The 27865-nt window shown below is 63.2% G+C and overlaps 2 protein-coding genes and 1 long non-coding RNA gene across 6 annotated transcripts; 2 read left to right on the top strand and 1 right to left on the bottom strand.

Annotated features, from left to right (window-relative positions):
- The first annotated feature begins 3202 nt into the window (after window positions 1–3202).
- On the top strand, window positions 3203–7973 carry PRR36 (proline rich 36). Its single transcript, XM_081811406.1, has 6 exons — window positions 3203–3279; window positions 3848–4122; window positions 4240–4339; window positions 4553–4665; window positions 4760–6967; window positions 7166–7973. The coding sequence occupies exons 2-6, from the start codon at window positions 3855–3857 to the stop codon at window positions 7678–7680; spliced, it is 3204 nt and encodes a 1067-aa protein (XP_081667532.1). The 5' UTR covers window positions 3203–3279; window positions 3848–3854; the 3' UTR covers window positions 7681–7973.
- A 2837-nt stretch (window positions 7974–10810) lies between these two features.
- Window positions 10811–27865, bottom strand: EVI5L (ecotropic viral integration site 5 like). 4 transcript variants are annotated; one of them, XM_081811475.1, is made up of 19 exons: window positions 27655–27865; window positions 26248–26437; window positions 25617–25841; window positions 25429–25503; window positions 24707–24832; window positions 23256–23399; window positions 22996–23085; window positions 21809–21906; window positions 21666–21726; window positions 18642–18695; window positions 17658–17690; window positions 16407–16559; window positions 14995–15123; window positions 13331–13471; window positions 13092–13247; window positions 12858–13004; window positions 12682–12777; window positions 12506–12601; window positions 10811–12323 (listed from the first exon to the last, which is right to left on the bottom strand). In XM_081811475.1, exons 1-19 carry the CDS (start codon window positions 27789–27791, stop codon window positions 12045–12047), a joined length of 2430 nt encoding a protein of 809 aa, XP_081667601.1. In that variant the 5' UTR covers window positions 27792–27865; the 3' UTR covers window positions 10811–12044. The 4 variants fall into 4 exon arrangements, with proteins under 4 accessions (XP_081667601.1, XP_081667640.1, XP_081667687.1 ...); XM_081811514.1 differs by having other exon boundaries at window positions 16419–16559; window positions 27655–27864; XM_081811561.1 differs by lacking the exon at window positions 17658–17690 and having other exon boundaries at window positions 27655–27864.
- Window positions 16556–20314, top strand: LOC145720090 (uncharacterized). The gene is made up of 2 exons (XR_014142807.1): window positions 16556–17213; window positions 19296–20314. It is a non-coding gene; the product is annotated as an uncharacterized LOC145720090 (long non-coding RNA).

Consider the following 27865-nt stretch of genomic DNA (forward strand, 5'->3'; position numbering starts at 1 on the left):
AGAGAGAGAGAGAGAGAGAGAGAGCGCGCACACAAGTGGGGGGAGGGGCAGAGGGAGAGGGAGAAGCAGACTCCCCACTGAGCAGGGAGCCCGATGTGGGACTCGATCCCAGGACCCCGGGATCATGACCTGAGCTGAAGGCAGACCCCCAACCGACTGAGCCACCGAGGCGCCCCTGGAGTGAGCATCCTGATACACATCGCTTTGCACACTTATACGAATCTCTGAGGTCACTGGGATGGAAGCCCCATGACCCCAGGCACATGTCCCTCCTGCTCCCCACTGTGTCCCCAACACTTCAGTGGTGCCTGGCACACCGTGGGCATTCAGTAAATGATGGTTGGGTGGATGACTGAGGTGTTGTCTTAGTTCACAGTCCTCTAGCGCAGACCCTGAGACAAGGAATTGGATCCCAGTGGTCTACCTGGAAGGTGATCCCAGGAAGCACTGGAGTGGGGCAACGGGGAGGGGAGAAGGAGGAGGCCAGTAAGCATGAACAAGGGTACGCGAATGAGGGTAAATGAACAGGTTCACGGGCAGCTAGGGCTCTATTCCGCTGGGGAGCTCTGGGAGATGCTGGAGGACACACCTCCACGTTGCCCCCACCCACTTGGCCGTTGTGGATCATGTTGCCATGAACATGGGTGTGCACTTATCCCTTTCTTTCTTTCTTTCTTTCTTTCTTTCTTTCTTTCTTTTTCTTTCTTTCTTTTCTTTCTTTTTATTTCCTTCCTTCCTTCCTTCCTTCCTTCCTTCCTTCCTTCCTTCCTCCCTTCCTCCCTCCCTTCCTTCCTTCTTTCCTTCCTTCCTCCCTCCCTTCCTTCCTTCTTTCCTTCCTTCCTTTCGGCCTTCAATTCTTTTGGGTGGGATTGTTGGATCATATGATACTTCTTTAATTGTTTAATTTTCGAGGAACCGCCATACTGTTTTCCACAGAGGAAACCACCATACTGTTTTCCACATCCCATTTTGTATTCCTACCAACAGTGCACCTCGGTTCCAATTTCTTCACATCCTCACCAACACTTGTTATTTAATACCCAGCTTTTTAGGTTTTGTGAATGTGATGTAGTTATCTATTGCTGTGTAATTACTGCCAATCCTAGCAGCTTAAAACCACTCGCATTTATTGTCTCCCACGATTTCGGAGGGTCAGGAATCTGAGAGTGGCTACAATGGGTGGTTCAACAGTCTCCCTCCCCACCAGTCCTGGCTACCACGGCTTTGCTTTTTGTCACTATAGATTAGCTTGCATTTTCTGGAATGTTATATAAATGGAATCAGGCAGTGCATGGTGTGTGTGTGTGTGTGTGTGTGTGTGTGTGTGTGTGCGTGGCTTCTTTTATTCAGGAGAATGTTTTTGAGATGTGTCCCTGTTTTGAGTGTCTTGGTAGTTTGTTGCTTTTTATTGCTGAGGAATATTCCACCGTAGGGTATACTTTGTTTTGTATAATCCCTGTTGTTGGAATGTTCTTAAAAGAGGGCAGAGTCCAGATCCCAATACAGTGCAGGATGGGTTCAGAGTAGCCTTGGAGGGACCTAGCCCTAGAGAAGGTAGGAGGGGGGGCATCTGGGTGGGTGGCTGTGACTCACTCAGAAGGGCCCTGCTGATGAGTGGGCGCGTGGGCAGGTGGGGGGACCAGGCTGCTGTTGTGCCAGAAGGGGCTCACACAGGTGACACTCGGGAAGACTTGGGGGGAGGAGGTGAGGCCTAGAATGATCCAATCTGGAGGGCAGTGTCCTGAGGAACGGTGAGGGAACACCTCTCCCAGGCTGGAGGGGGGTTTTCATTCAAAGGATGGCTACTGAAGAGTTCTGACCTTGCTCTCTTTCTTCCATGTCCTGACCCTCAGTTGTGGGCACAACTCCTGAGGTGAGAAGACCCAAAGTCCTGCTTCCAGCCACACCCTAGTTAAGTCTATCCCCCCACCCCCTTCCCTCCAGGACAGGTTCAGCCAGGTGCCAAATGCCACCCCTTCTTGTCCTGTGCATGGAAGTCCCCCGGTTCCAGACAAGGAATGAACAGCCCATGTGTGGACATGCAGACATGTGATGGGGAAAGGGTTGGGGCAGAGGGCGCTGGTTCTTTGGGACGGGGTAGGGAGTGGCTAAGTCTGAGAGAGGAGGTATCCGAGGCAGAAAGCACTGGGGGGGGGGGGGCGGCAGAGGGGGTAGGTTGCCTAGCAATAAGTAGAGGTGCAGGAGGGCGCTTGGCATCAGTGGGCCAGTGCAGGGCAGCTGAGGATGGCCATCTCCTTCTTCACACTTCTGCCTCCTTCATGCCACTGTCCCTGGTCAAGGCTTTCCCCTGAGACCCCCTGCAGGAGTTGGTAAAGTCACCAAAATGACACCTCCACTCCCGCCGGCTGTGCTGGGCAGCCTCAGACAGGATTGGCTCTGCTCCTTCATGCACCAGTTTCGACCCCTTCCACCCCATGCCCAATATTGTATCCACATCCCCCCCGCCCCCAAGCTGGGCTCTGCTGACTTGACTTCGCTTTTTCATGTGACACAGGAAGGTGTGGAAAGTGGGGGGTGCTCTGCCCTGCAAAAGGCTGGGTCACCTCTCACAGTCCTGTCTCCCCCTCCCCATCCTTCCTTTCTTCTTCTGTTCCCTAAATCCGAGTCTACCCCTAAATTTCCAGGGCTGCATTCTCTCCGTAGTCCGCCCCCCCAAAACAAGTAGGGGTTTTCTGGGGTCTGGGAAAAGTCTTGGATATGAGAGGGGCGGAGGCTCCCGAGGATTCTGGGGGGCCGGGCCTCCGCGGTCGCGAAGGCGAGGACAGGGACCAGGGATCCTGAGGGCCGGATTGGTTGAATGGGCACGAGGCCCGATGGTCCCGCCCCCGGGTTGCCAGGGCCCAGCCTATCCGCGTCCAGGCGGGCCTCGGTCGCCAGGTGGTTGGGCTGGGGGCCGGGGCAGGTGTGTGCGTTGGGAGGAAGGGGCTAGGCCCTGTCGGGACCCCCAAGGGATTCCCCCCGAGGCCCCTGCGGCTGGGGGTCTGGGGCCCTCTGGCTCAGCCGCGGAGAAGCTGCGCCTCCTTCCACCGCGCCTCTCCCCGCCGCCCCCGGCGCGCTCCCGCCTGCCGCCTCCCGGGTCTGGATCGAGCGCGCGCGCCCCCGTCTCCCCGTCTGCGGCCGAGGGGCGGGCCCGGCTCCCCGCGCCACCGCCCGCAGCCCCCTCCCCTCGCCGACCCGCCGCGCGCCGCAGCCCCGGCGCTCCCGCCCGGCCCCACCCCAGGCAACCCAGCGTGGAGAGGCGGGCGGCCGGAGCCCGAGGTGAGCGCGGCGCGAGCAGGTGGAGCGGGCGGCGCGGACGGGGGCCCGGCTGGGGGAGGGGGACGGGCTCCGGACGCGGCTCTTTGTCTCCCCGAGCCCCATCGCCGGCCGCCGGGGCCGCTCCTCCTCCCGGCAGGTGCCCGCATCCTCGGGGAGGGCGCTGGGAGGGGGGGTGGGGAGGGGGGGCTGGCGAGGGGACCCGGGCGTGCGCTCCCGTCCCCCTCATCTGGAGCCTGGGGCGGCCCCCCCTGTCCCCGAGGCTGGTGGTCAGGGTCCCTGAAGGGGCGAGGGGTAGGGGCGTGGGTCTCGGGTCCTGAAAGGGAGCAGAGGCGGGTGGGCTGGGGCTGGCAGGGCCTTTCAGCTTTGGAGGAAGGCGGTGGGGGTGGGACTAGGGGACAACCCTGAGCAGCTGGGCGGGTGGGTGGGTGGGTGAGTGGGTGGGAGGGAAGTGGATCGAGGCCGAGGTTTGGGTGCCTATGGGTGGCAACGCTGGGGAAGGGGCAGCGAGGTGCCAGGACAGCGTTGCCGTGCAGGAGATGGGATGCTGATCCGTCTGTCTCCTCATCAGGTGCGGGATGGACAAGAGGGACAAGGGCAGGGCAGGGGCCGCCACGCGGACGACGGCTTCTCGCCCTCCCGGCCTTCCTACCCCCAGGCCCCCAGGGTCTCCTCGACCCCCTCCCCCAGTAACCAGCGCGGCCCTCCGCGTCCTGGGAGCAGCGGGAGCTGCTGGGCGGGGGCCCCTGGCCGAGCGAGCTGGGGGTATCCGGGCAGCCGCTCTCCCGGAGGCTGGTCCCCGGGTGGGACCAACGCAGAGCGCTGGGACAGGCCCCCGGAGTCCAGGTACCCCACCCTCTTTCCCCCATTCAGACCCCATCTTCCTGTCCCCCTTTCCTTCTGAGGCTCCAACCTCCCCTTCCTTCCTGGGGGCACCGCCTTGACTTGGCCTTCTCCCTGCAGCCTCCAGGCCCCCAGCTGCTGGGAGAGGGGAGCGGGCCCCTGCCAAGACCCCAGGCCCAGGCTCTATCACTAGCCCGGGACGTGCCAGCGGGACCACCAGGTAAAATGCCTCCCCAGTCCCTTTGGCAAGGGTTAGTGTCACTATCTGTAAACTTAATTTTACACATGAACTGGGGAGTGGAAGCATTTGCAGGTCACTGGGCGCATGTTGAGTGAAAGCCATTATTGGTCCGCAGAGAGGGCATAAATGGGAAAATGTAGACTTGGGAGAAACAAGGAGCTCTGTACTGAGGGCGGCCACTCCTGTTCCTAGGTTAGGCTCTCTTGCGCAGAAGGGGCTTCGGCCCCCAGCTGAGGAACCCGTGACCAGAGGAAAAGCCCCAGAAACCCCCAGAAGGAGCGCGCTGAGCGCCGGGGCACGGAGAGGTACGTGACCTGGGGAGGAGCGGGATTCCTGGGCTAGTGAAGGGGACCAGCCCTGAAGTATCTCTGACCCTCCGGCCTTCTGCTTTGTCCCCAGACTCTTCCGGGCCCTCCCCAGGCGCCCCTTCCCCAGCCACCTCCCGTCGGTCCCGGGCTGCAGGCGCTGAAGTCGGTCTCCCTCGGGCAGCTCCGAGTGCCCGGCCGCGGCCTCCGACCGAGGCCCCCAGGAAATCCGTGAGCAGTGCCCCGCAGCATGGTCCCGCAGAGCCGAGCCCCGCCGCCAGGAGGCGACCCAGCGCTGGTGGAGGCCTCCAGAAGCCAGCCTCGCGCCCCTTGGGCTCCAGCGCCACTCCTCTGTCCTCCCCCTCCCGCCCCGGGGCCTCGCCGGGTGGAACACCTCGGGCTCTGGGGCATCCCTCGCAGCCCAAGTCGAAAGGGCTGCCGGCTCTGCGCACCCCCCAGTCCACACCCCCAAGGAAGGGCGCAACCCCTGTGCTGGGTCTTTCTCCTCCTTTAGCCACGCCCTCTCAGCCGGGTTCGACGGCACAGCTGGCACCGCCTCCGCATATCACAGGCACTCCTCTGCCTGACACGCTCCCTCCCTCTCCACCGACCACGCCCCCTTCCCAGTCCGCAACCGGCCCTTTGGCCACACCCCTTCCACTAGCCCCTCCTCCCTCTGCTCCACTCCCTCAGCAGACCCTCCCCTCTCCGCCGGCTACTCCCCCTTTGCAAGCCCCACCCACACACCCGGGTACCTCCTTCTTGGAGGCATCCACTTCTCCCACAACCACTTTTCTGGCTTCATTCTCTCCATCATTGTCACCCCCTCTGCAGATTATGCCCCCAACCCAGGCTTCTCCAGCTTTGCCCCCTCTTCTGACTCCCCACTCTCCCTTGGCCACACCTCCTCTGTCGGCTCCTGGACCACCAGCCACGGCCCCTCTACCAGCCAAGGCCCCTCTACAAGCCTCTTTTACTCAAGCTACATCTCTGCTGAACCCGCCCTCTCCCCAAGCCACACCCCCTCTGCAGGGCCTTTCCACTTTGACTACTACCCCTCCACTGGCCAGTGCTTCCCTATCTCCTCCCCCTCTTCAGGCCACGCCCTATACAGTGACCACGCCTCCCACGCAGGACTCATCTCTGGCCACATACCCTCCGCAAGTTTCTCCCTGTCCTCTGACCACCCTCTCTCTGCAGGGTCCTCCTCTGTGCTCTCCATATCCCTTGGCCTCACCATCTCTGCAGGCTGCACCTTCTCTCCTGGCCAGGCCCCCTCCACAGACCCCACCTCCTCTGGCCACACCCCCTCCACAGGCCACTCCCTCTCCGACCCGGCTCCCTATACAGGCCCCACCTTCTCTGGCCTCACCGCCTCTGCAGGCCCCACCCTCTCCCCTAACCATGCCTCCTCAACAAACTCCAGTGTATCTGGCCACACCCCCTCCACAGGCCATTCCCTCTCAGAGCGTGCTCCCTGTTCAGGCCCCACCACCTCTGCAAGCCCCACTCTCTCCTCCGGTTTCACCCCCTCTGCATGACTCTTGCTCTCCCTTGGCCATGCCCCCTCCCCAGGCTCCACCTTCCCTAGCTTTGCCTCCTCTTCAGGCTCCTCCCTCTCCCCCGGCCTCACCCCCTCCGCAGGCCCCTCCCTCTCCCCTGGCCCCACCCTCTCCGCGGGCCCCTCCCTCTCCCCTGGCCCCACCCTCTCCGCGGGCCCCTCCCTCTCCGCCGGCCACCTCCTCTCCGCAGGCTCCACCTTCCCTGGCCTTGCCTCCTCTGCAGACTTCTACTCTCCCTTTGCAGGCCCCGCCCTCTCCCCTGGCCACGCCTCCTCAGGCTCCACCTTCCCTGGCGTTGCCTCCTCTGCAGGCCTCCACTCTCCCTTTGCGGGCCCCTCCCTCTCCTCTGGCCACGCCCCCTCCTCAGGCTCCACCTTCCCTGACCTTGCCCCCTCTGCAAGTCCCTCCCTCTCCCCCGGACTCACCCCCTCTGCAGGCCCCACGCCGCCCCCCGACCCCAGGTCCGGATGCCCCGATTCCGGGCCCACGGCTGACCCTAGCGCTGGCCCCGGCTCCGCCGCCACCGCCCTCGCGCAGCCCGTCCAGTACGCTGAGCGGCCCGGACCTGGCGGGCCACAGCAGCAGCGCCACCAGCACGCCAGAAGAGCTGCGCGGCTACGACAGTGGGCCCGAGGGCGGCGCCGCGGCCTCCCCGCCCGCCGACGCGGAGCTCGCCGCCTGCCACCCGGCCTCCTGGAGCCGAGGTCCCGCCCCGCCGCTGGCGGTACGCAGCGCCGCAGGTGAGCGGCCCCTGGGCCCCGCCGAGCTGTGGGAGGGGCGAGGTCGGGAGGTGGTAGGGGGGCGGGGTGGGAGGCGAGGCTTCCCAGCTCGCGGACAGGGCAGTTGGGTCTGGGGCGGAACGGAGGGAAGGGGCGGGGCCTTGTGGCGGGAGCCGCGCTTCCCGCTCCTTAGGCCCGGCCTGGCGTCCCACCCCGCAGGAGCGTCCCTGCCTTGGCCTCCTGCTGCCGGGTCGGGCTCGGCTGACGGCCTGTGCACCATCTACGAGGCTGAGGGGCCCGAGTCGTCGAGCCCCGCCCCAGGCGCGCTGGATCCGGGCCCCGGCCCCGGCGCGGGTAGTGGGAAGGTGGTAGCTGGAGCAGGGGCGGCGGCGGCGGCCTCGCGTGGCGCGAAGCCGGCGCGCCTGGGCGAGCTGCCGCTGGGGGCGCTGCAGGCGAGCGTCGTGCAGCACCTGCTGAGCCGGACGCTGCTGCTCGCTGCGGCTGAGGGTGCTGCGGGCGGCGGCGGCGGCGGCCCAGGGGGCGCGGGAGCTGGTGGCGTCGCGGGGGGCGCCCGGACTGCGCTCAGCGACGCCGAACTGGGCCGCTGGGCTGAACTGTTGTCTCCCCTCGACGAGTCGCGCGCCAGCATCACCTCGGTCACCAGCTTCTCCCCGGACGACGTGGCTTCCCCGCAGGGTGACTGGACGGTGGTGGAGGTGGAGACCTTCCACTGAGCCAGACCCTTAGCCCCGCCCACGACACCCTTCCCTGCTTTAGGACCCGCCCCTCCGGTTACGCCTCTCGGTCTTAGACTGCCCGCCTGCCCTCCTCCGGGAGCCTGGCTCCCGGTGGATTGGACATAGCCCCCGGAGGCCTAGATTTGGGGCCAGGCTCGCGACCCACCCACGCCTCTGGCCAAGGTCTTTCCCCTCGAGCCCCGCCCCCTCCCTGGCCCAGGCCCCACCCCATGTGTGAGTATTGTCTACCATGTGCTGCCCGAGTTTGCAATAAAGCCGGGGACACTGCAGCCTGTGCGCCTTCGCGGTCGCCGAGGGGGTCCACCGCGGGGGTCCACCGCGGGGCGGCGAGAGGGGTTGGGCGAGCGGGTGCTGGCGGCTGTGCACGAGCGGGTAGTAGCTCTGGCTGAAGGCCTCTCGCACACAACGCAGCGGTGCCTTTTCTCTACTAAGGATAACGGGCGCGTGAGGCGGGGCTGGGGTGGGACCTGGGGCTTCTGGGTCCCCGCGGTCCAGCGCGGCGCCCCCCACGCACGTGCGTGAACCTGGGCTTTTCCCTGTGTGACTTATGGTGGAAATGCTAGGCGGAGGAGCGACCCAGTGATATTGCACGATCGAGTGGATGAGCTGATGCGTGCCTGGCGTGGTTGAACGACCGAAACTCTTCCTACACTCCCCTAAGGGAGCCGGCATCTCTTGCAGGGAGGGGGAAAGACATGTGGGAAGGGCTCTTTCAGGTCCCGGCGAGGGCAGGGCGTCCCTTCCTGAGGCCTCCTTCTCACAGTGCACGTCCCCCTTTCCTGGCACGCCCCGGGAGTGCCAAACGGAGGGAAGCGTCGCCTAGACCTGAGGGCGATCTTGGCTCTCTCCTGCGTCCTCCCAACTGAACCCAACCCAACCCAGGGCGCGCTGCGCTCACTGAGGAGGCTCCAATGCAGAAGGTGGGTCTGCAGCTGGGCCCAGGGCTCCTCAGGAAGACCTGGTGTAGTGTACAGGGCCCTCCTGGGTCAGGCCCCGCCTAAGGATTCCTTGTCCCGGGGAGCCGACTGTGCCGAGAGGGTGCTGCGGGGGAAGGAGCAGCCTCTCCCCAAGGTTGTGCCTCCCAACCCATGGGCCTCACCTTTCTGTCCATCTCAGGATGCCCTCCTCAAGCCCCTCGAGCCAGGCATCCTTGCCTGTGCCCACAGCAAGTGTCCTCAACAAAGCCAATCTCTCTTCAGAATTCCTTGTCCTTCCTCTCTCAGCTGAGTCACCCTGACCCTGGACCCCTCTAGCCACACCCAGGCCCTTCTTCCCAAGTATCACTGCCAAAAATGCAGCCCCTGGGCCTTTTCTCCCTGAGGGTCTCCTGCTTTATAGCAAGTATGACGGAGGCCTTGTGGGGACCACAAACAGGGCAGGTAGAAGGACAGAGTGGGACCGTGTTGGACCCTCAGCCCAGTCTCTGCCCCTAGACCCAGTCCCTGTAGTCCACCCTGTAGCCACACTCCTGTCAGACACAGATCACCAAGTCCTGCCTATCCTCACCCCTGATGTCAGCCTGGAGTCCTAGGAGAAAATCAACCTTCTTCCAGTGGGACAGTGCACCTCCACTCCTGGGGGCCAATGTATATGGGGGGGGGTGGACAAGCATGCTCCCTCACTCAAGTTCTGAGTTCAGTGGCAAATCACAGAGATTCCCTTTCTAGCTGGGCCCTGCAAGGACCCAGGTGTCCTTGTTTCCAGGTGCTGGGGGTTAATCCTGACATGCTGGGCAGCCAGGGCATCAAGACCAGCCGCTAAGATGGAGCAGGGCAGAACCTCGGACATTTCCCCTGGGGCCCTGCCCTATCCTGGGGAGCCAGCTGGCGTAGAATTACCCTGTGGGAGCAGGAGAGACAGCAACTGCTGGGGGTCTCAACGTTAAATCTGTATGATGGGAATGGTGTGGGGACACACATCATTGCCGGGTGATGGGTCAATGCGTGGGACTTGGCTGTCCTGCTGCACAACCAGTGTCACGCCTTGCTGCCTGGCAAGTATCAGGCCACTGTGGGTGGGGGCACTTCGGGTGCAGAGGGTAGGGCCTGGTTGGCATCTGCCTGGACCCAACTAAGAGTCTCCCCCTGGGAAGCCTTCCTTTGCCGTCCCTGGCTCTGCTGCTCCCCAACCTCCCTGCCCCCAAGGGCTCTGCCTTTCTGGGCCGCCTTCCCTCAGGGGAGCCCCTACTCCCTGTCCCTGCTGCCCAGCTGTTTGGGTTCTGCCCTGGCCTCCTGACTGACCCCCAACACTGGTCCATCTGATGGTGCCCCCTCCCCCACCGAAGCCCTCCATGGCTCCCCAGTGCCCTCAGTTCAAAGCACAAATTCTGGCTCCTGAGAAGCGGATTTGCAGTCTGGCCAGGCCCACTCTCTCCTGTTCCTTCTTCAGTGGCATGCGCCTCCTGCTGACCCTGCCAAGTCTTGCTTTCTGCTTTTGCCTTTGGAGATGACTCCACCTCCCACCCCCACCTTCTGGGAAGCCTTCCTTGATTCTTTTGGGCAGTTAACCCACTGGTCCGCAGGCTCAGCCCCCAGCCCCACCCCGTTGTCTGTCTCCACTACACTGGGGACTCCTTAGAGCCTGGCGCAGGGCAGAGCGCCCCGAAGGGCTTCAGGAAGTGTGGGCTGAATGAACACCAATCAGATCCCGGATCGTCCTGAAGCCCTGGGCCCCCACCTTCCTCCATGTCTGTCAGGGGAGACACAAGCTAAATCACCCAGGTGGAAAATCATGCCCCCCACCCAATACCTCCCCACTGTCACCATCTCCAGAGCTGCCCTTTCGAAAATTGGCACGCCATAAGGGTCCATGTGTCAGCCTGACATCTGAAGTCCTTTGCGACCTGTCCCCCCATCCTATTCCCCCCAACCTCCAACCTTTTGTTCACACTGAACCAGCGTGTGCCCTTTTCTCTCCCATGCTGCCCCCCAACCTGGGCAGTCTCTTTGGCATCCCTGCTGGCCTGCTGGGCCCCCTACCCCTGATTCCCTTAGACTGTGGGAGGTTCCCACAGGCAAGGACAGTCTGCTCCCCTTCTCACTGCTTTTCAGGACAAGGAGCTGGAGACTCTTAGCTGCTTGCAGTCCCCTCCAGGCGTGCTGTACCCTTGTCTGTGACTGTGTAAATACACTTTATTTTCCATCTTTCCCGCCTGGGCGACATGTGGAGTGTGAACAGGCAGTGTGCAAAATGGTGGTGGGCAGTGTGGGGGGCACATGGGAGAGCCCCTCGGATGCCCACCCTGGTCCCCAGGCTTTGTTAACACTGAGGAGTGGGCGACCGGAAAGGGGTAACTGAGCATGGATCCCCACCCCAGGAAGTGCCAGGGAGATTGCTTTTGACGCTGCTCCAGGCTCCAGGAGCACCTGACAGGGTCAGGCCCGAGGGTCACAAGGCCCTGGGGGCAAGGGGCTGGGGGCATTGTTGGACTTTGGCACCGTTCTCAGCTCTGACTCTGCAGAGACCACGGGACCACCGTGAGCAGCCAAGGGGAGGTAACCCCACTGAGAAGGCTCCTCCCCTGGGGCCTGGCCTTGGCCAGAGGATGGGGCTGAGGACACAGGGAAGGAAGGGATGCGGAGGCTGGGGACTCCTTGGAGAGCAGGCTAGCTTGGGTGAGGGAGCCCCTCCATCATTGGCCAAGACAAGGTGATGGGAGTGTCTCAAAAGGAAGATGTGGGGCGCTGGGGAGAGGGGGTCTCTTCACTTCCTTGCAGCTGCTCTGGCCCCCAAGAAGCAGGGGCAGACACTGCCCGGGCCTGGGCTGGTTCCCGCTGTCCACTCACACCCCAGGTGGCCCTGCATACAGTAGGGGGGACTTTGGTTTCTGCTGCAGGGGCCATGATGCCTGCACCAGGCAGGAAAGCCCAGCCTGGCCATCTGTGCCCAGCTGCCTACGGTCCCCAGGGGCATCATGGGGCGGTAACTTCCAGCCCAGAGCTGCCCCTTCTTCCTTAGGCCTCCTTTAGCTCCTGGGCCCTTCCCAGCAAGGCCACCCGTATCCCAGAAGGGGGACTGCTGGGAGGAGGGAGCTTCCTGCTCATCCAGTCCTGGGACCTCTGGGTCATCCCCTGCCCTGGCTGTTATGAGGGGCAGACCCTCCAGGGAACCGGGCCCGGAGGGATACAGACCAAGATGGATAAACACTGCTGGGGAGAGTGGGCCTGCCGGGGGGACCCTGAGGATCCTCAGACCGCAGCGCGGCCCGACCCTCTGCGCCCCGCCGCTGTGGGCCTGGCCCTCCGGTGGGCGGGACCGCGGAGCGCGTGGAGTTTATCAGGTGCGGCCACCTGCGGAGGAGCGGGCGCTGGCCCCCTGGCTCCTGCACGCAGGGCACGGCCTCAGTTGTCCAGGCCCTGGCTATAGGGCGCGGCCAGCTCGTCGGCGTCGCTGTCTGAGCTGCCCTCGCTGTCCTTGGCCGGCCGCTCCAGACGGCGGAAGAAGCGCGCGTCGCGCGGGGACAGCGGGTAGAGCGCGTCCTGCAGCGCCGCGCCCACGCCCACGCCGAGCAGCTCCTCGTCGGACGACGGCAGCGAGTCCTCATCCAGGTGCCGCGCCAGGCCCAGCCCGTCGAAGGCCAGCGGGTCCTCGAAGGGCGGCGGGCCCTTCAGCAGCCGCACCTGGGGCGGGGAACCGGCGCGCTGAAGGCGGGCACGGCCGCCCCCGCGGACGGAACCGGGCCACCGGGCCGCTCCTCCCGCCCCCACTACCCCCGCCCCCGCTCTCCCCGGCGCCGCCGCCCGCGCCTCACCCGCGGGGGACACGCAGGGCTTCCGCCCCTCCCGCGCCGGCCTGCGCTCACCTCGGCCTTCAGCTCCTCGATCTGGTCCTTGAGCTCGCGGATGTACTGCGACGAGTCCGAGTGGTTCAGTTGGCCCTGGATGCGGCCCTCCTCCCTCTGCGGGGCGGGCCAGGTCACGGGGGGTCAGGGCAGGGCCCGCCCCCGCCCCGGCCCCCGCCCCGGCCCCCGCCGCTCACCTGGATCTCCAGCTCGGCGATGCGCTGCCGCATCTCGGCCACCGCCGCCATGCTGTCCGCCTCCCGCAGGCGCACGGCCATCACCTCCTCCTTGCTCTGGGGGCAGAGGGGGCGAGGGCGGGTCAAGGGGGGCGGCGGGGCGGGGGCCGGGGGCGGGAGGGCGGGCGGGGGCGCACCTTGCACTCGGCCTCGGCCTGCTTGCGGCGGCTTTCGCTGAGCTGCGTCTGCAGCCCCTTGTTCTGCGCCGCCAGGTACTGCAGCTTCTCCTGCAGCGCCGCGCGCTCCGCCTCCACGCGGTTCAGCAGGTTGCGGTGAATGTGGTCCTGGGGGCGGCGGCGGGGGTCACGGCCTGGCCGCCGGCACCGACCCCTCCCCCCCCCCCCCCCCGGGGCGCGGGCGCTCGGGCCCACCTGCGTCTCGAGTTCCACCACGCGCTGCCGCAGCTCGCGACCCTCGGCCAGAGCCTGGGCCTCGCGCAGACGCACGCTCATCAGCTCGTCCTGCAGCTCGCCCAGGACCAGCTTCCGCGGGGACTCCTTCCAGCGGCCGCCGCGGGACAGGTGGGCCTGGGGGGAGAGGTGCGCGGTCCGTCTCCGGCCCCGAGGGCCGCACGGGCCACTTCGCGTGTGCGTCGGGCTAGGGCCCTCACCTGCCAGGTGTCCGAGAGCTCCTGCAGCTGCAGCTGCAGCTCCCGCGCCGAGGCCACGGCCTCGCCCTCCCGCACCTTGAGCGCCTTCAGCTCCTCCTGCAGCCGCGCTACGTTGTTCTCGTCGGGCAGCGAGTTGTTCCTCTGCCGGGCGAAAGGCGGTCAGAGCCCAGGGGAGCTGCGCGGCCAGGCGGCCCTGACCGCGGGACCAAGACCCCTCCGCCACGTCTCCTCTGAGCTCCACCTCCGCCAGCCCCGCGGGGACAGGGTGCGCCCCGGAGCCCAGGATACACCGGACGGGCGGCCCAGGCCTATGCGGAGCAGACCCCACCCATGTGGCCCCGGGGATAGATCCTCAGAAATTCTGCCTGCAAAGGGGATGTCAAGAACAGCACCTGCTCTCACTGGACTGTCTCAGGGTGACCCCCTAACGCCAGCGTTCTCCACACATGTTACTGCTAATACCACCAGGCAGGCTGGGCAAGGGCAGGGGCCTCCCCACCTGGGAATCTGAGATCCGCCCCCTGGGGCCCATGATCACACTTGCGACCTGCCTCAGCACCAGCTGAGAAGACTATGGGTTGCAGCAACCTGTCCCTGCTCCTTGCCCCTACCCCCCCCCCCCCAAACCAGGCTAGGCAGCCCCTTTCCCTGGAATGGGCTGAGGGCCAGTATAGGCCCGGGCCCAGCATTCCAAGGGCTTAGTGATGAGGGACTTGTGCTCCAGCCTCTTGGATCAAAATTTGGCTTGCTGCTGGAGGTCCTCACTGACCGTTGTTTGAGCCTGGGAGTTGGGGGGGGGGGGATGGTGGCAGGATCTCCTGGTGCACATTTCCCTTTGATGTGGAGGGAGGTGGGAGGAAAGCCCAGCTCTGGGCCGGCTGATGGGGACTGAGAAGACCATGGATGGGGCAGTCACCCCACCTGGCAGGGCACCCCACATAGTGCAGGCTTGAGGGAGGTGGGGCATGGCTCCTGCCTTGTGTGAGTGGGTCCTGCTGCCCTCTGCTGGCCGGGGCACCTCTCTTCTGGTGGCTTTGTGGGAGCTGAGTCAATATGGAGTGAGGGTGACAACAGTTGAGGAGGGCCCAGGAGGTTTGCGGCCGCCCTTTAGGATAGCAGGTGGGAGAGGGTGGTCCCAGTGCACCCCCTGGGTGGTATCTCCATGGGGGTGGGGAAGGGGAGAGCAACGCTGATGGGCCTTGGCCTTCCCTCCCACCTCCATCCTGGAGCCCGGGGAGGGAGACACACACGGGTGGGACTGTCTGCCCAGAAGCCCATGAAAGCCACCACACTGCTGGCCCTGTGCCTGGGGCACAAGGGCAGATGTGCCCCTTGAAGAGTCATTCTGCTTTGTGTGTGCCCTGACATGTGTGTATACCTCCGGGGCTCAGGAGGGTCTGTGGTGAGGGGCCCAACTTCCCGTAGGCCCAGAACCTTGGGTGGTGACCATGTGGGAGGAAGCGGGGCACCAATGTGTCAGGGAGGTTCCCTAGGTTCTTGGGGGACCCGCAGAGCAGGGGTGGTCTGATGTGCCCTGCGGGTCTGCCTGGTCACCCCTTCTTGACCAGGGCCTGGTCATGTACCTCCCAAAGTGTACCCAGTACCTCCACTTCCCCTTCTCCACCGTTCCCCGAGTGCCTGCCCCCTTGCCCACCCGGTCGCACCTTCTCCATGTCTAGAACCTTGTCCTGCATCTCCCGCAGAGCCCCCAGCGTCTCGGTCTCCCGTAGCCTTGACTGCTCCAGCTCAGTCTCCAGGTGGGCCACGAAGTCCTCGGTGAGGCGCGGGTTGTCCTGGAGGCGGGCAGAGGGCTGTGTCGGGCCCCAGGCGGCAGCTGGAGGGTATGCAGCCTTCCTGCCAACCGGCTGTGGGCCCAGGCCTTGGCCCCCCCTCCTCAAAGCCCCCGGGCTGGCAGAGGGGCTCAGGCTGCCAGTAGAGGCAGGGTGGGGGGTGAGGAGAAACCCTGGATCCCCTTCCTGTGCCTTCTGACCTCGTGGGGAGAGAGCTGAGCCCCATCGTGGGGGTTCTGATGCTCTGTGCCCAGGGGTGTCGCCATCCTGGCTTAGCCTCTTTCCTGGGAAAGCCACAATGAGGGGACCTTCTGAAGGGATCCTTCCATGGCCTCAGGCTGCCCCCCGGAGGGATGCCAGGGGCTGGTTCCCAGGATTGGGCCCCCTCCCTGCTGTGTGGTCAGCGCCTAACCACACGGTGGGGGTGGGAGCAGGGTGGGGCTCAGGGCTATGGTGCTCCTGCCCCTCTTTCCCCACCTCCCTCCTCTCATTACACCCCCATTTCAAAACAGCTCGACAGTGAAGACCTGGCTGGTAGGTGAGGGATGCCCCTAAAGGCGGAGCTCGGGGGTGCCAGGGGAATGTCTCCCTGGCCTCAAAGGGGGCATCGTGCCAAGGTTGGGATGAGCCCAGCCTTGGTTTCCCCATTGGCCACGCTGCCACTGGCAGGTCATCAAATAAGGTGGCTTGGGTACAGCTGAAGGAAAATCCCAAAAGCCACGTGCTGGAGAAGTGGACTCTTCACAGTGCTCTGGCCTGTGAGGGCCCTCCCACCATGATTCCGAGTTCCTGACTCCACAGCACAACTTGGGCCGGCCCCTCACCCCCACTCTGCCAGCTCAGAGTGGTGGGCACAGACCAGACCCTCTTATGGGGGCAAAGTGCTGGGCTCTGGAGCAGGGAACCCCCTCCTCTGTCTCTCATGCTAGCTCCCACCCTGCATGGCTGGCCCCTGGGGAAGCCTGACAGCCCTTCCGACCTTGGGGACACACCAGGGCTCCCCTAAGGAGTCACAGCCACATCAGCTGAGGGAGGGGGCCCTGCAGGTAGAGCCTGGGTCCCAGGGGCCCTTGTGCTGATGCTGTCTCGTTCTCAGTGTGGCTGGTCAGACACCTCACTGGCTGGGGGCGGAATGGAGACCCCAGGATTCCCCAACCTGGGGGCAGGGCTGGGGGAGAATCTGCACTCCCTCTGGGTTTCTCCTCCCCTACCCCGCACCCCACACAGGATGTACGGGGGCAGATCCAGAAGGGGGGAGCCATGGTGTGGCGCGCAGCCCTGCCCACCTGGCCTGGTACCTGCTGCTCCTGAAGCTGCCGGATGGTGCTCTGGGCCTTCTGCAGGTCCTCGGCCGCTGAGCTGCACTGCTGCCGCACGACGGCCAGCTCCCGCTTGATGACGTAGTTCTCCTCGGCCTCCTGCGCCCGTGTCACCTGCCCCTGAGCACAGTGAGGACGGGAGACCATGACCCTCTGCTCACACTCCAGGCCCTGCCTCGGGCCCACCGCAGGGGGAGGCCCCTAGAGGGCGGCCATGGGGTGGGAGAGGGGCAAGGCCTCCCGCACTCAGAGCCTGGGATGGGGCGCCCCACCGGGTCTGGGCCTGTGGGTGGGGGCAGGCAGGAACAGGACACGGGGACGAGCCTGAAAGCACAGACCCACCCCAGGCCCAGGCTTTGTGGGGCTTAAATGGAGAACGGGGGCCCCAAGGTGGGGCCGAGGCCAGCTCCTTCCCCTGCCGGCTCCTGGCTCCCAGCCTCTGTCCCAGGTGAGGAGAACCCATCCTTATTCGGGACTGAGGCACAGCAGCTGCGGGGCTCCACTGGCGAGGGTGGGGGTCTGGAGGCAGCAGAGGCCCCGGGGACTCAGGACCGGCCCTCAGAGCAGGGTTGGCAGGTGGAGTACAGCTCTTCTGGAACCTTCTCCAGTCCTGAATCCTGGGGCCTCCATCTACCCAGGGCTAAGACCCCTCCCCCCCGCCTCATTCCCTCAACCCACCCAATTCGGGTACCCCCATTCCAGGCTCGGAGCCACCAGGTGGCAGGCAGAAGCTTCCAGATAAAGCCATTCGAGATGAGGCAGCAGCAGAAGCAGGTGAGGGAAGATGGCAGGCTTTGCAGGTAGGAGCGGAGAGGAGCGTGAGGGGCCAGAAGGGGTGGTGCGTGTGTGTGTGGGGGGGTGGGGGGTGGGGTAGGGAGGCTCAGCGCAGTGCACACACCAGGGCCTGTGGCTGATATAGCCTCAGGATCCCCACCTGTGTCCCCTGGAGGGAGGAAGCTTTCTGTCCACGTGCATGTACAGACATTCACAGACTCACACTTACCCCCACACACCATGCTTTCACACACACACCCCTCTTCCCCCCCTAGGGAAACCTCTGTCTCCCCTGAGAAGCGGTCCCCAGCCACCCCCATGCATGGTGCCAGGCCTGCCCCCTTCTGCCCCCGGGTTGGCAGCGGCCAAGGAAGAGGCGGTTCCTGGCTGTCGTGTGCAGGGACCAGGACGGACATGGGAGAGGGGCATGAAAAGCTACAGTACCTGGATTAACCTATCAGCCAGAGCAGCGCTCTCCTACCCGGCGGAGGGGGTTCCGAGCGACAGGGGGAGGAGGCAGAGCGGAAGGCGCAGGGACAGGAGAGGGGGAGAGACAGACAAGAACCACTTGTCACTAACGCAGTGGACTATCTCTAGAAGCAGGGGAAAGAGGAGTGAGACCAGAGAACCAAAGAACCAGCAGGAGAAGGACCCGGAGGAAGAGCAAAGCCAAGGCTAGCTCCGTCCTGGAGAGGGATCTGTGTGTGGGTGGGCAGGTGGGGGTGCCCACAGCTGCCCCCTCCAGGGCCCGGCAAACTCCGCGCGGGAGGAGGCGCATCCCTGGAGGCTGAGGGATGGGGCGGCAGCGGCGGGCCACGGGGAAGTGTTTTAACTTGGAGTCGGAGTAAGAATCGAGGCTTTGGCGCCAGGGCAGTACCCACCGGTGGATGACTACTCCCTGTGGGCAGCGGGGGCCAAGTGAGAGTTGGAGAGGGGCCCCCACCCCGCCTTTACTCCCATCTTTAAAAACAGGTTGGGGGCCAGGGTCAAGGTTGTGGCGCCCCACCACGGCGCCTGTGGTAAGGCCGCCCCTCCTCTACTCTACGTCCTTTCTTTTGAGGGTGAGGCCTCCAAATTACAGGGTTGGGAGCCTGTGGCCTAATTCAGGGCACCTCAGTCAAAGCAGCAGTCTGCCTCCTTCCCCCCACGCAGACAGCCCAGGAGGGACCCGTGTTTGCAGTTAACTGGGTTATAATTTCACACCCAATCCCAGGCAAAGCTGCCCTATGCCCCCTGGTTCTATGGCAGCCCAAATCTCAGTGGGGCTTGTGGGGCGGGGGGGCCATGGGATGTGCACCATGCTCCTCGGGGCCGCTGGTTCAAGGTGGGGCCCAGGCCCGGGCAGGGGGCTGGCTGGCCCTCTGGCTGCTGGGTCCTGCTTGGGGCCTGGAGGAGTTGGAGCCACAGGCTGGTGGCCACGCTCCTCACCTTCTCCAGGGTCTCAATCCGTTGTTTTAGGAGCCGGTTCTCCGTCCGAAGCCTCTATGTGGGGAGAGGGGGGAAGTGTGTCAGAACCCCACTCCCACTGCCATACCTGAAGGGCCAGGCTGCCTCCAGGCCAGATAGAGCCATCATCAGATGCTCTGGGTCAGTGATCCCAGGAAACAGGGCCAATTCCCATATAGCATGGCCCATTAGATTTTTTTTTTTTTTTAAACAAACCTTGGTTCATAAAGTGATTGCTTTCATGGGTATGCACTGTGTATCAGGGGTCAGTAGTCAGCACCCTCGCCTTCCTGGGGAGTCTCCTGGGGAGACGTGTGGTACCTCCCACAAGGGCAGGCCTTCCTCTGCGCCTCTCCGTTCCCTCCCCTCACTGCTTCACTTCCAGCACCAGAATGCACTGTTCTCAGAGTTAGGGTCCAGGGGAGGGGGTCTTGCGGAACACACAGCCCTCCTTCAGCTGGACGGCTATGTTTCTGTGACCCACCAAAAGTCAGCTGTACTCAGAACCCCGACTGGGGTTCTGGAATCAGCTTGCTTTGCTTTTCACCTTCTCCCCTACACTGATGGATTTGGTTTTAAGCAAAGTGAGGTTTATATACGCCTTGCATCTTAGTCTCTACCTATGTACCCTTTAAGGAGCGGGTACAGATAGTTGGATCCTAAGTGTGTGCTGAATGAACACCAACCAGATCCGGCATCTTCCTGAAGCCCTGAGACCCCACATTCATCCATTATTAATGAGGGCCCTGCCTCCCTGTGGATTACAGAGAACATTTTCTGGTTTTTCTCCGGGAAGAAGAAGGTGATGGAAACACCCAGAACACTCCTGGGAAGCATCTGCAGTCAGAGAAAATCACAGACGTGATTGATAGTCATTCAGTGATGTCATGCATGGGGAAACTGAATCAGAGGGGGGCACTGTCTTGTCTGAGCCCCCCAGCTTGCCTGGATTAGAGCTGTTTCAGGCACAGGTCTCTGCCCCACATCCGGAATGTGGAGTCCAGATCCTCACCCCTGACCCTTGGATCGCTCTGCCCCATCTCTGGCCTTGGCCCACCACTGCATAACCGCAGAGATCCTTGAGTTTGATGTGCCCAAGCAACAACTCTCCTCTCTCCTGCTTACTCCAAAGGGAAAACGAGACAAGGAGTGAGCAAGAACTCCGGGGTCTAGGTATACATCAGGCTTTTTTTTTTTTTTCCTGTATTTTTGATGCTTTGACATCCAGCTACCTGGCCAGTCTTGGAGAGACTGCCCTGCCCAGGACTAGCTAATTCCTAGAGACAGCAAACCACCTGCAGGCTAGTGCGCCTTTCAGATGCAAACCAGCCAACCCAGAGCCCACACCCACCCACCTTGCCTGTCTCACTCACACACCAAGCCCAATGTTCTCCCTGCCCTAAATTGCCCCAGGACAACGCGGGACCCCACTGTAGCCCGCAGCTTCCTGAAATTATTCAAAGGAACCAACCCTCAACCCCAACTTGACTACCCTGCCTTGCCCGTTCCTTCCTGTGGAGACCACAGTAAAGGCACTGGCCCATGCTTTGCCCCTCTTGCCCTCTGCTTCCGGTGCTTCCCCATGTGGCCAAGCACGGTGGGGCGTGCCCCCTCCTGTCCGGAACTGTGAGTAATAAACCCTTCTTTCAAAGGCAGTCTGTGTGTTGTCTCCGTGTCTGTCACCGTACCACACCTGATTCAAGCAAATTCCAGGTACGTTTTGAAACAGGCTAAAAGGGAAAGAGCAAAGGGCAGGGCCATGGGTGAAGGCGTCTGCCTGGATCCTTTAAGGCCTATGGGCTCTCAGGCTCCTCTGAGGGGAAGTTTCCAGGGGGGGCGTGTAGTCTCAGTGTCTGCTGTGTCCCTACCTACTGCTGGGCCCTCATGGTCACCAATGGGGGCAGGCCCATGACTGTGCATGAGCAAGACAGGTACTCACGTTTGGACTGGTGCATCAGTCAAGTTACCATTCCTGAGAAAGGGGGACGCTTGCAAACTCAGGACACAAAACTACTTCTGGAAAACCTACAAACAGGGTCAGGACGCTGATGTTCTCTTTCCCTTTCAGGTATGGGTGGCAGGTTACCCGGATTCTAATCTAGATTCTGCCTCTGCCTTTCTAAAGGAGGTGGAGATGTTGATAGTGGTGATGGTAGTAAAAATAAAAAATAATAAATTATAATAATTTGAACAGCAGAGCAAATGTTATCCCCATTTTGCAGAAGGGGACACTGAAGCTCAAAAAGGTGAATCTTCCTGGGTCACATGGCTGGTCCATGGTAGAGCTGGGATTTGAATCCTGGTCTGTGGGACTCTGTCCCTGAAGAGGACAAAGCCAGGGGTATGTGTTTGTGTCTGTCCCTCTCGCTGGATTGGGGTGGGGGGGCTCAGTCTCTGCTGTGACTCTGGCACACAGTAAGTGCTCAATAAATGCTTATTGCGTGACTAACTAAAATCACGTGTGGAAGGATGAAAGCAGAAAGAAGGAGAGGAAGGAGAGTCTGGGACTCTGTCCGACATGCCTGGCTCCTGCCTGGCCCTGACCTCAGGGTTGTACCCACTGAGGCAGCCTTCCTGCTACTCCTCTAGTCCTGATGTTCCTTTAGTCCATCAGGCCTGCTGCTGCGTAGCCTTTTGCATGGGCTCCGTGGGCCTGGAGCAATCTTCCCCGGGGTCAGCTCCACCTCTCTCCTGCACGTTTTTATCCAGAATACTTTCTGGAGTCCATACTCTGTATCTATGGGTTCCCCAACCATCTCCCCACTATAACTGGGGGGTCCCATGAGGGCAGGGACCTATCCACCTTATTTGCCACTCCAGCACTGGGACGGGTCTCCAGCCCTGGGGTAGGCCCTTGCTCACACGCCGGCCTGCTGGTGAACGAAGGGGCAGGTGGGTGGAGGGACGACGCCTCCAATTCTGAGGACAGGCTGGTACGTGGCTTGGGCCAGGCTGCACTCCCAAGGGCATCCCGTCCCTGTCCCCCACACCTCCCTGGGGACTCACTTTGATCTCAATCTGCTCCTCCATCTCCTTGCTCTTCATGGCTGCATACTCCTTCTCCAGCCTGCAGAGGGGAAAGCCGATGTGGTCGCCGTCCCACTCTAGGGGACCCCTTTCTGCCAGCACCCCGGCCGCCTGGTACTGACCTCTTCATCTTCTTGGGGTTGTACTTGACCTGGTAAGCCTTGAGGATCAGCTTGTCCGGGCAGCTGTCAAACTGGTGGGGGATCACCCTCTGGAAGTACTGTGGGGGGCACAGGCCGTCCCTGACACACAGGCCCTGACTCGGGGGGCCGCCAGAGCCCTGCTGTACCCCGCTTCCCTGCAGGAGGAGCTGGTCTGCCAGGGGCGTCACCATGTCCCAGCTCAGGGCCCAGCCTGCCATGGGCGCTCTGTCAGTGCGTGTGGAGCGAGTAAGTGCGAGAAGCGGGGCTGGGCGTGCGTTGGGGGGAAGCAGCACCTGCAGCCAGGACTGCCATCTGCAGGGGAAAAGCAGGGCTTCGGCAGCTCCCGCGGGCAGAGGCCGGGTGGTGGTGGGATCTGAGCGCAGGGACGGGGGGAGGCGTGTCACTGCCCTAGGGCAGTGAGAGGCTCAAGAGTGTGAGGAGTCAGGGCAGTGGGAGCAGCCTGGAGGGAAGACCCCTTGGTGGTCAGCCTGCACGCCTGTGGCCCCAGGAGCCCCGGCAAAGGGTTAAGCACCGGCCCCAACGGAGGACACAGCTTGCGGCGGTTCGGGGCCAGGCTGGCTCTCGCTCCTCAGCCCAGCTGGCCCCCTCTGGCAGCGGCACACAATGGATGCCCGTGTTCATGGACACAGCCGTGGCCTTTGTGCATTCTTCCCCGAAGCACCAGCTGGAAGATGCTGGCAGGGGGAGGGGCCTGCATGACGCGGACGTGGCGGGAAAGCCGGCTGCCTCCTCTGCAGCTGCCCCAGCCCCCTCACTCCCGCCCGTGCCCTCGCCTGGCCCAGCTGCCGGGGCCCAAACCACAGCCAAGGCCTGGTGGTTCGGCTGCTATCACTATTTGCCCCATTAGACTGGAGGACCCAGAGCTGGGAGCAGAAGGGGGGGGGGGACCTCCTAGGGCTTGGCCTAAGCCTGGGCCTTCCACCATTTCCCCCCCGACCCCCAAGTAGCCAGGCTGCTCCTCAGAGCCTGCCTTGTTCTCCAGGAAGGCCTCAGGGAAGCATGGGAAAGGAGCAGGATGCTCAGGAGCACCTTCTGCCCTTGCAGCCAGGCCCTTCCCCATCTCTCAGGAGGACTTCACCTGCCTGGGCTGGGGGTGGGGGCGGCTGGTGTAAGGGAATCCCACCCACCCCGGCCTCCTGGCCCACCTGGGACATCCCCTCCATGTCCAGCTGCATCAGCTCTGTCTGGTTCACCTGCAGCAGGGCGAGGCCCACCCGGAACACAATCTCCAGGCCCTGCAAAGGGGATGATGGCAGTGAGTCTCCAATCCTGCTCTCCCGGGGCGGGGGGGCTGTCTGACACCCCCCATCCCTCCAAGCCCTGGCCCTTCCTTAGCCTGGGCCTGACTGGGATTTGTTTCCCATGTCAGGTATCTGGGAGACAAAGGGGTGTTTGGGGTCCTCACCTCGTACATGAAGATGTCGAAGACACGGGTGGCAACAGGTAGCGGGAAAGTGGTCAGGAAGAGCGTGAGAAACCAGGACGAGGCGTACATGGACGTGTGGAAGCTCTGGGAGCGGAAGTGGGTGTTCAGATCCGGGAGCTGCTCCTGGAGTGAGGGGGTGGGAGGAGGAGGCCAGGCACCATGAAGAGACTGCTGGGCACAAGTGCGGGGCCTCGGTGCCCCGGCTTCCAGGGAGACTTCCTGGCCCGCCCTGGGCAGCCTGTGGCTCCCTTCCTCTGTGCGCCCTTGGCACTGTGTTTGGGTGAGGCTGAAGCACCCGAGAGTTCTGAGTGGCACGAGGTGGGGACATGGGCAGGGGTGGCAGGAGTAGCGGCAGCTGGGGGGGGCTGGGTATACTGGCAGGCACTGGCACAACGCTTATGGGATCCTCACCACTGCCTCAAGGGGGAGCTTCCAGGGCTCGGGGTGGTGGCGGGGAGGATGGTTATGTAGTGATGTAACTCCCCAAGTTCACCCAGAGAGCGAGCGGGGGGGTGGGGTAGTGAGCCCACTGCAGCTCACCCCATATTTTGTGACCTGCCAGTTGCTGTGTCCACCCACAGCGCCCCCCTCCCCCGCCCCATCATGCTTGGCTCCCAGCAGTTCTCAGAGGATGCCTGTCTGATGGGCCTGAACTTCAGACTGCTGAAAAGGGACAGAAATTGGGGAAACTGGGGCTGGACAAGGTGTCAGGAGCCCCTGGATGTCCTTCACCCCACCTGCCCTGGGGCTTCATCCCACAGCCAGGAGTTCTCTGGTCCTGTCCCCCTACTCTGCGGTGGATGGCCTTGTCTACCCGGCCTGGGGCAGGTGGCTTCTTCTCTGTGGCCTGGGCCACTTGCTTGTCAACACTACCAGGTCCCCTCAAGCGACAGTACCTCCCTGCCCGCTGCTACGTCGAGCTACACAGCCCCACCTGCGACAGCTTCTGAAGCAGGCCCTGTGTGCACGCACGCACGCACGCACGCATGCCCAGTCTCCGTCTGCCAGCCAGGGGCAGGCCCTGTAGGGGCTGCTATTTATAAACAGAGTCGGCTGCTCTCCGGTATCAGCAAACGCAGGCAGACAACACTTTCCCTCCTTCTGCCACTGGGGAGCAGACAGGGAGGGGGCCGATGGTGTATCTGAGAAGAGCCAGCCTGACCACTCTTGTCCTAGCAGCTCTGGGAGCCCCATGCTCTCAGGAGCCCCCACCATCAATGGCTGGTCCTCGCCCTGTCCCTGGAGGCACCCTTCAGGACAGTACCCCACAGCCTCGCCAGCACAGGACCCCTTTCTTAGCTGGAACATGCATGCGACTTCTCGGCCCCCGGATTCTCAAAGAGACAGAAATGGGGATGCCCTAGGTTAGCGCCCATGGGTGTAGGCTGACAGGAGTGGGTGGGTGCAGACCACCCCTGGCTGCCGCTCACCTGTAGCATGTACTCGAACTGGTAGATGCAGAGCCCCAGCTCCGCCATGCTGGGCTTGAAGAGCTCCCTCAGGCGGTACTCCTGCATCAGCCGCACGAATACACAGAAGGCTTCCTCCTCAGGCATCTGCGGTGGGGGGGGGCAGGCAGGGTGGGAGGGCGTGCTCGCTGCTCTTCTTATGGCCCTGGTGTGCAGGGCTTCGCCTGCTTCTGTTCCATTTAGATTTACGGGACATGGACTGTGTGGGCGGCCTGGACCCTCATAACAAGCCTCTGGTCAGTAGCGTCACCTGGGTTTTACTGATGGGAAACCTCCTGAGGCTGAGGTCACCTGCCACAGGCCGCCCGGTAGAAAACAGTGGCGCTGGGACTTGCCACCCAGGTCCGCCCACCTCCAGAGCTCAAGGTGAGACACCCTCTGGTCCCCCCGCCCCCAGCTGTCTCCATTCTCGCCTCCTGAGTCTGCTGGGTTCTCTGGAAGAAATCCTCAACGCAACTAATACTGGCTGACCTAAGCCCCCTGCCTGAGTTCTGGCCCCTGGACAGTGCCGGTGGCCAGCCGCCCTGTGCCCACCCCCTGGGGGCTTGGCCTGGAGACCGGCAGAAGTCGTAGGCGGATGGAGAGAGAAGCTCCGGCCCTAGGAGGACCGTGGATGGAGGGAACACTGCTTTTGCCCACCTCCTGGGGGCAGAGCCCAAGGCTGGCTGGCCCCAGCCACCTACCTGCATGAGGAGCAGGCCCACGATGAAGGCGCTCCCCTGGCAGTAGCCCACCTCCCTGTCCACCAGGGAGTAAGCCTGCAAGGGAACACACGTGCGTCACAGCAGCGCCCCCCCCCCCCCCGCCACCCCAGCAGGCCAACCCCGGCAGGGGCCTGGGTAGGGGAGGCCCCAAAGGCCCCGGGCCTCACCTTCATGACGTTGAAGAGGACCTCCTGGCCCAGGCTGTCCTGGCCCTTGAAGAACTCGTGCTCTGGGTAGGTGCGGGCAATGTCCCTGCGGATCAGCTTCTCACACGGCGAGGACATCTTGAGTAGCTCCGAGTACTGGTTCTTGACTGGCATGTCGGTGGCACTGCACAGGAGCTGCCACACGATGGCCCGGAAGTGGTGTGGGATGCCCTTGCGGATCAGCTCCTGACAGCGGGGTGGGGCAGGGGGAGCAGGAGGCGGGGCTGGACCCTGTCCCAGGGCAGCCTCCCCCACAGCCACCCCGGCCAGCCCCCGGGACGGCGCTGGCCTCTGCCTCGCCCGCAGCCCAGAGCTGGCTGAGCCACCGTGCGGCAAACAGAATGCGCTCCGCTTAACGCGCTGTCCCCCGTCCGTCACGGGACAGAGCAGGGCAGGAGACAGACGGGCACCTGAGACGCCAGGTGACAGCTACTTGCCTCGCCATCCCCACCCGGCTCCTCGCCCCTCCCGTGTCCCGGCAAGGCTCATCTCCACTTCTGCCCTCTACCCTCAGGCCCTGGAAGACCCCTGTGCCGGGGCGGGAGGCCCAGTGGCCCGGCCGGCCCCGCCCAGCCCCACAGGCCCCGCCCACCTTCAGCAGCTTCTCTTTCCTGCGCCGCCACTCCTCCCACTCGTTGGCGATGCGGCCCCACAGGATCCACGTGTCCTCCTCCAGGTGGCTCAGGTTGGAGGAGGCCGAGGAACTGGACACCAGCGAGGAGCCGCTGTTCCGCCGGGAGCCGTTCATGGAGCGCATGGACTTGGAGTCGGCTTCCAGGAGCCTGGGCAGGGAGGGCTGGTGGAGGCGGGCCCAGCCTGCGGGCACCTCCTGGCCCAGCCCCTGGTCTCTAGAGACGCCCTGGGGAGCCCGGCTGCTCCTCTCAGGGGGCCCGGAGGCAGCCAGGGATTGGGTCTAAATTGTTCTTGCCAGTGACCTTGGCCGGTGCCCTAAACTCTCTAAGCGGCGTCCTTTTTCCTGGGCCCCTGGAGAGTCTGCCTTCCGAGTATTCCATTCTGTGTCTAGCACTAGGCTGAGAAGCATGTATAGGAGCTGACTTAGTCTTGTATCAAGCCAGCAGGGCAGGTTTCGTTAAGATCTGTGCTTTACAGGCCAGGTGTAGACAGGGCGAGCCACTGGCCGGGGGGCAGCTAGCTGGCAAGCGGCTCTATTACCACGCATTTCTGCAGCTCTGGCATCTGGGGCCTCGCTGACCTTGGAGGGACTGCCCACGCAGGCCTAGCAGATTCCTAGAGATAGTTAAGGACTTGCCTGCCAGTGCCCCTTTCCTATGCAAACCAGCCAATCTAGAACCCACAAACCAACTACCTCCCCTTCTCCGATCCCCCCCAGGGCCAGGTGCCAGACAACTAGGGCTAGCCCCCACCCCAGAGCCCGCTGAGATTATTTAAACGAGCCAGTTTTATCCCTGCTCACACGGCCTTGATGGTCCTTGCTGGTCCTTGCTGGTCCTCGCAGAAACCACAACAAAGGCTCTTGCTCACATTTTCCCTCACTCCCTCTGCCCCCTGACTGACCTAGTGCTTTCTTGTTTAGCCCCACATGGTGTGGCGCCCCTCTCCCCCCCACCTCTTAGGGACCGTGAGTAACAAACTCTGGACCTGTTGTCCTCGCCATATCTGATTTATAATAACAACACCTACATTTTAAAACAGGGGGAGGGCCAGAGGAGAAAGGTGGGAAGGCCTGGCTGAGTCAGAGGCTTTGCTCTTCCCTCCAACAGAGGCTCAGTCGGTGAAGGCCAGGTTCACACGGCCTCTTGAAACCTAGGTTTCATCTGAATGGGGAAACTGTCTGTTCATCCAGGAGTGAGAGAACAACAAGGACACGGCCCCTGTCAAGTCTCTGGTGGGAGCTGTTCCTTTGCCCAGGGCCAGGCCCAGCTCTGAGTGTGAGAGGGCCACCAGGAACTTCTGTTTGGGGCCCAGGCTACACCCACCCCCCCGGAGGCCGCTCCCCATCCCCCAGGCCCCAACTCACCGGTTCTGCTCTTCAAGCTTGGCCAGCAGCTCCAGCTCATCAGGGCTGAGGTTCTCGGAGTCAGAGGTGGGGGAGCAGGTGGGGGCGGACAGGGCCTCCTGGGATGAGGAGTCAGGGCTCAGAGTGGGGCTCGCCATGGTGGGCAGGCTCAACAGCTGCGAGCAGGGCCAGGTCACAGCTCTGTCTGGGGACCAGAGACACGTGTGGTCAG

The sequence above is a fragment of the Leptonychotes weddellii genome, chromosome 1, assembly GCF_054177405.1.
Source record: "Leptonychotes weddellii isolate Sample4059 chromosome 1, ASM5417740v2, whole genome shotgun sequence".
Lineage (NCBI taxonomy): Eukaryota > Metazoa > Chordata > Mammalia > Carnivora > Phocidae > Leptonychotes > Leptonychotes weddellii.

Bases quoted from the DNA above. Each gene is read 5' to 3' on its own strand.
- PRR36 (XM_081811406.1), top strand. From the start codon at position 3,855: ATGGACAAGAGGGACAAGGGCAGGGCAGGGGCCGCCACGCGGACGACG. The intron at 4,340-4,552 runs GTAAAATGCCTC...TCCTGTTCCTAG, and splicing joins CGTGCCAGCGGGACCACCAG to GTTAGGCTCTCTTGCGCAGA. The intron at 4,666-4,759 runs GTACGTGACCTG...CTTTGTCCCCAG, and splicing joins GAGCGCCGGGGCACGGAGAG to ACTCTTCCGGGCCCTCCCCA.
- EVI5L (XM_081811475.1), bottom strand. From the start codon at position 27,791: ATGGCGAGCCCCACTCTGAGCCCTGACTCCTCATCCCAGGAGGCCCTG. The intron at 25,842-26,247 runs GTGGGCGGGGCC...CCCCGCTGTCAG, and splicing joins GGAAAGAGAAGCTGCTGAAG to GAGCTGATCCGCAAGGGCAT. The intron at 23,086-23,255 runs GTGAGGACCCCA...TCCCCTTTGCAG, and splicing joins TCGACATCTTCATGTACGAG to GGCCTGGAGATTGTGTTCCG.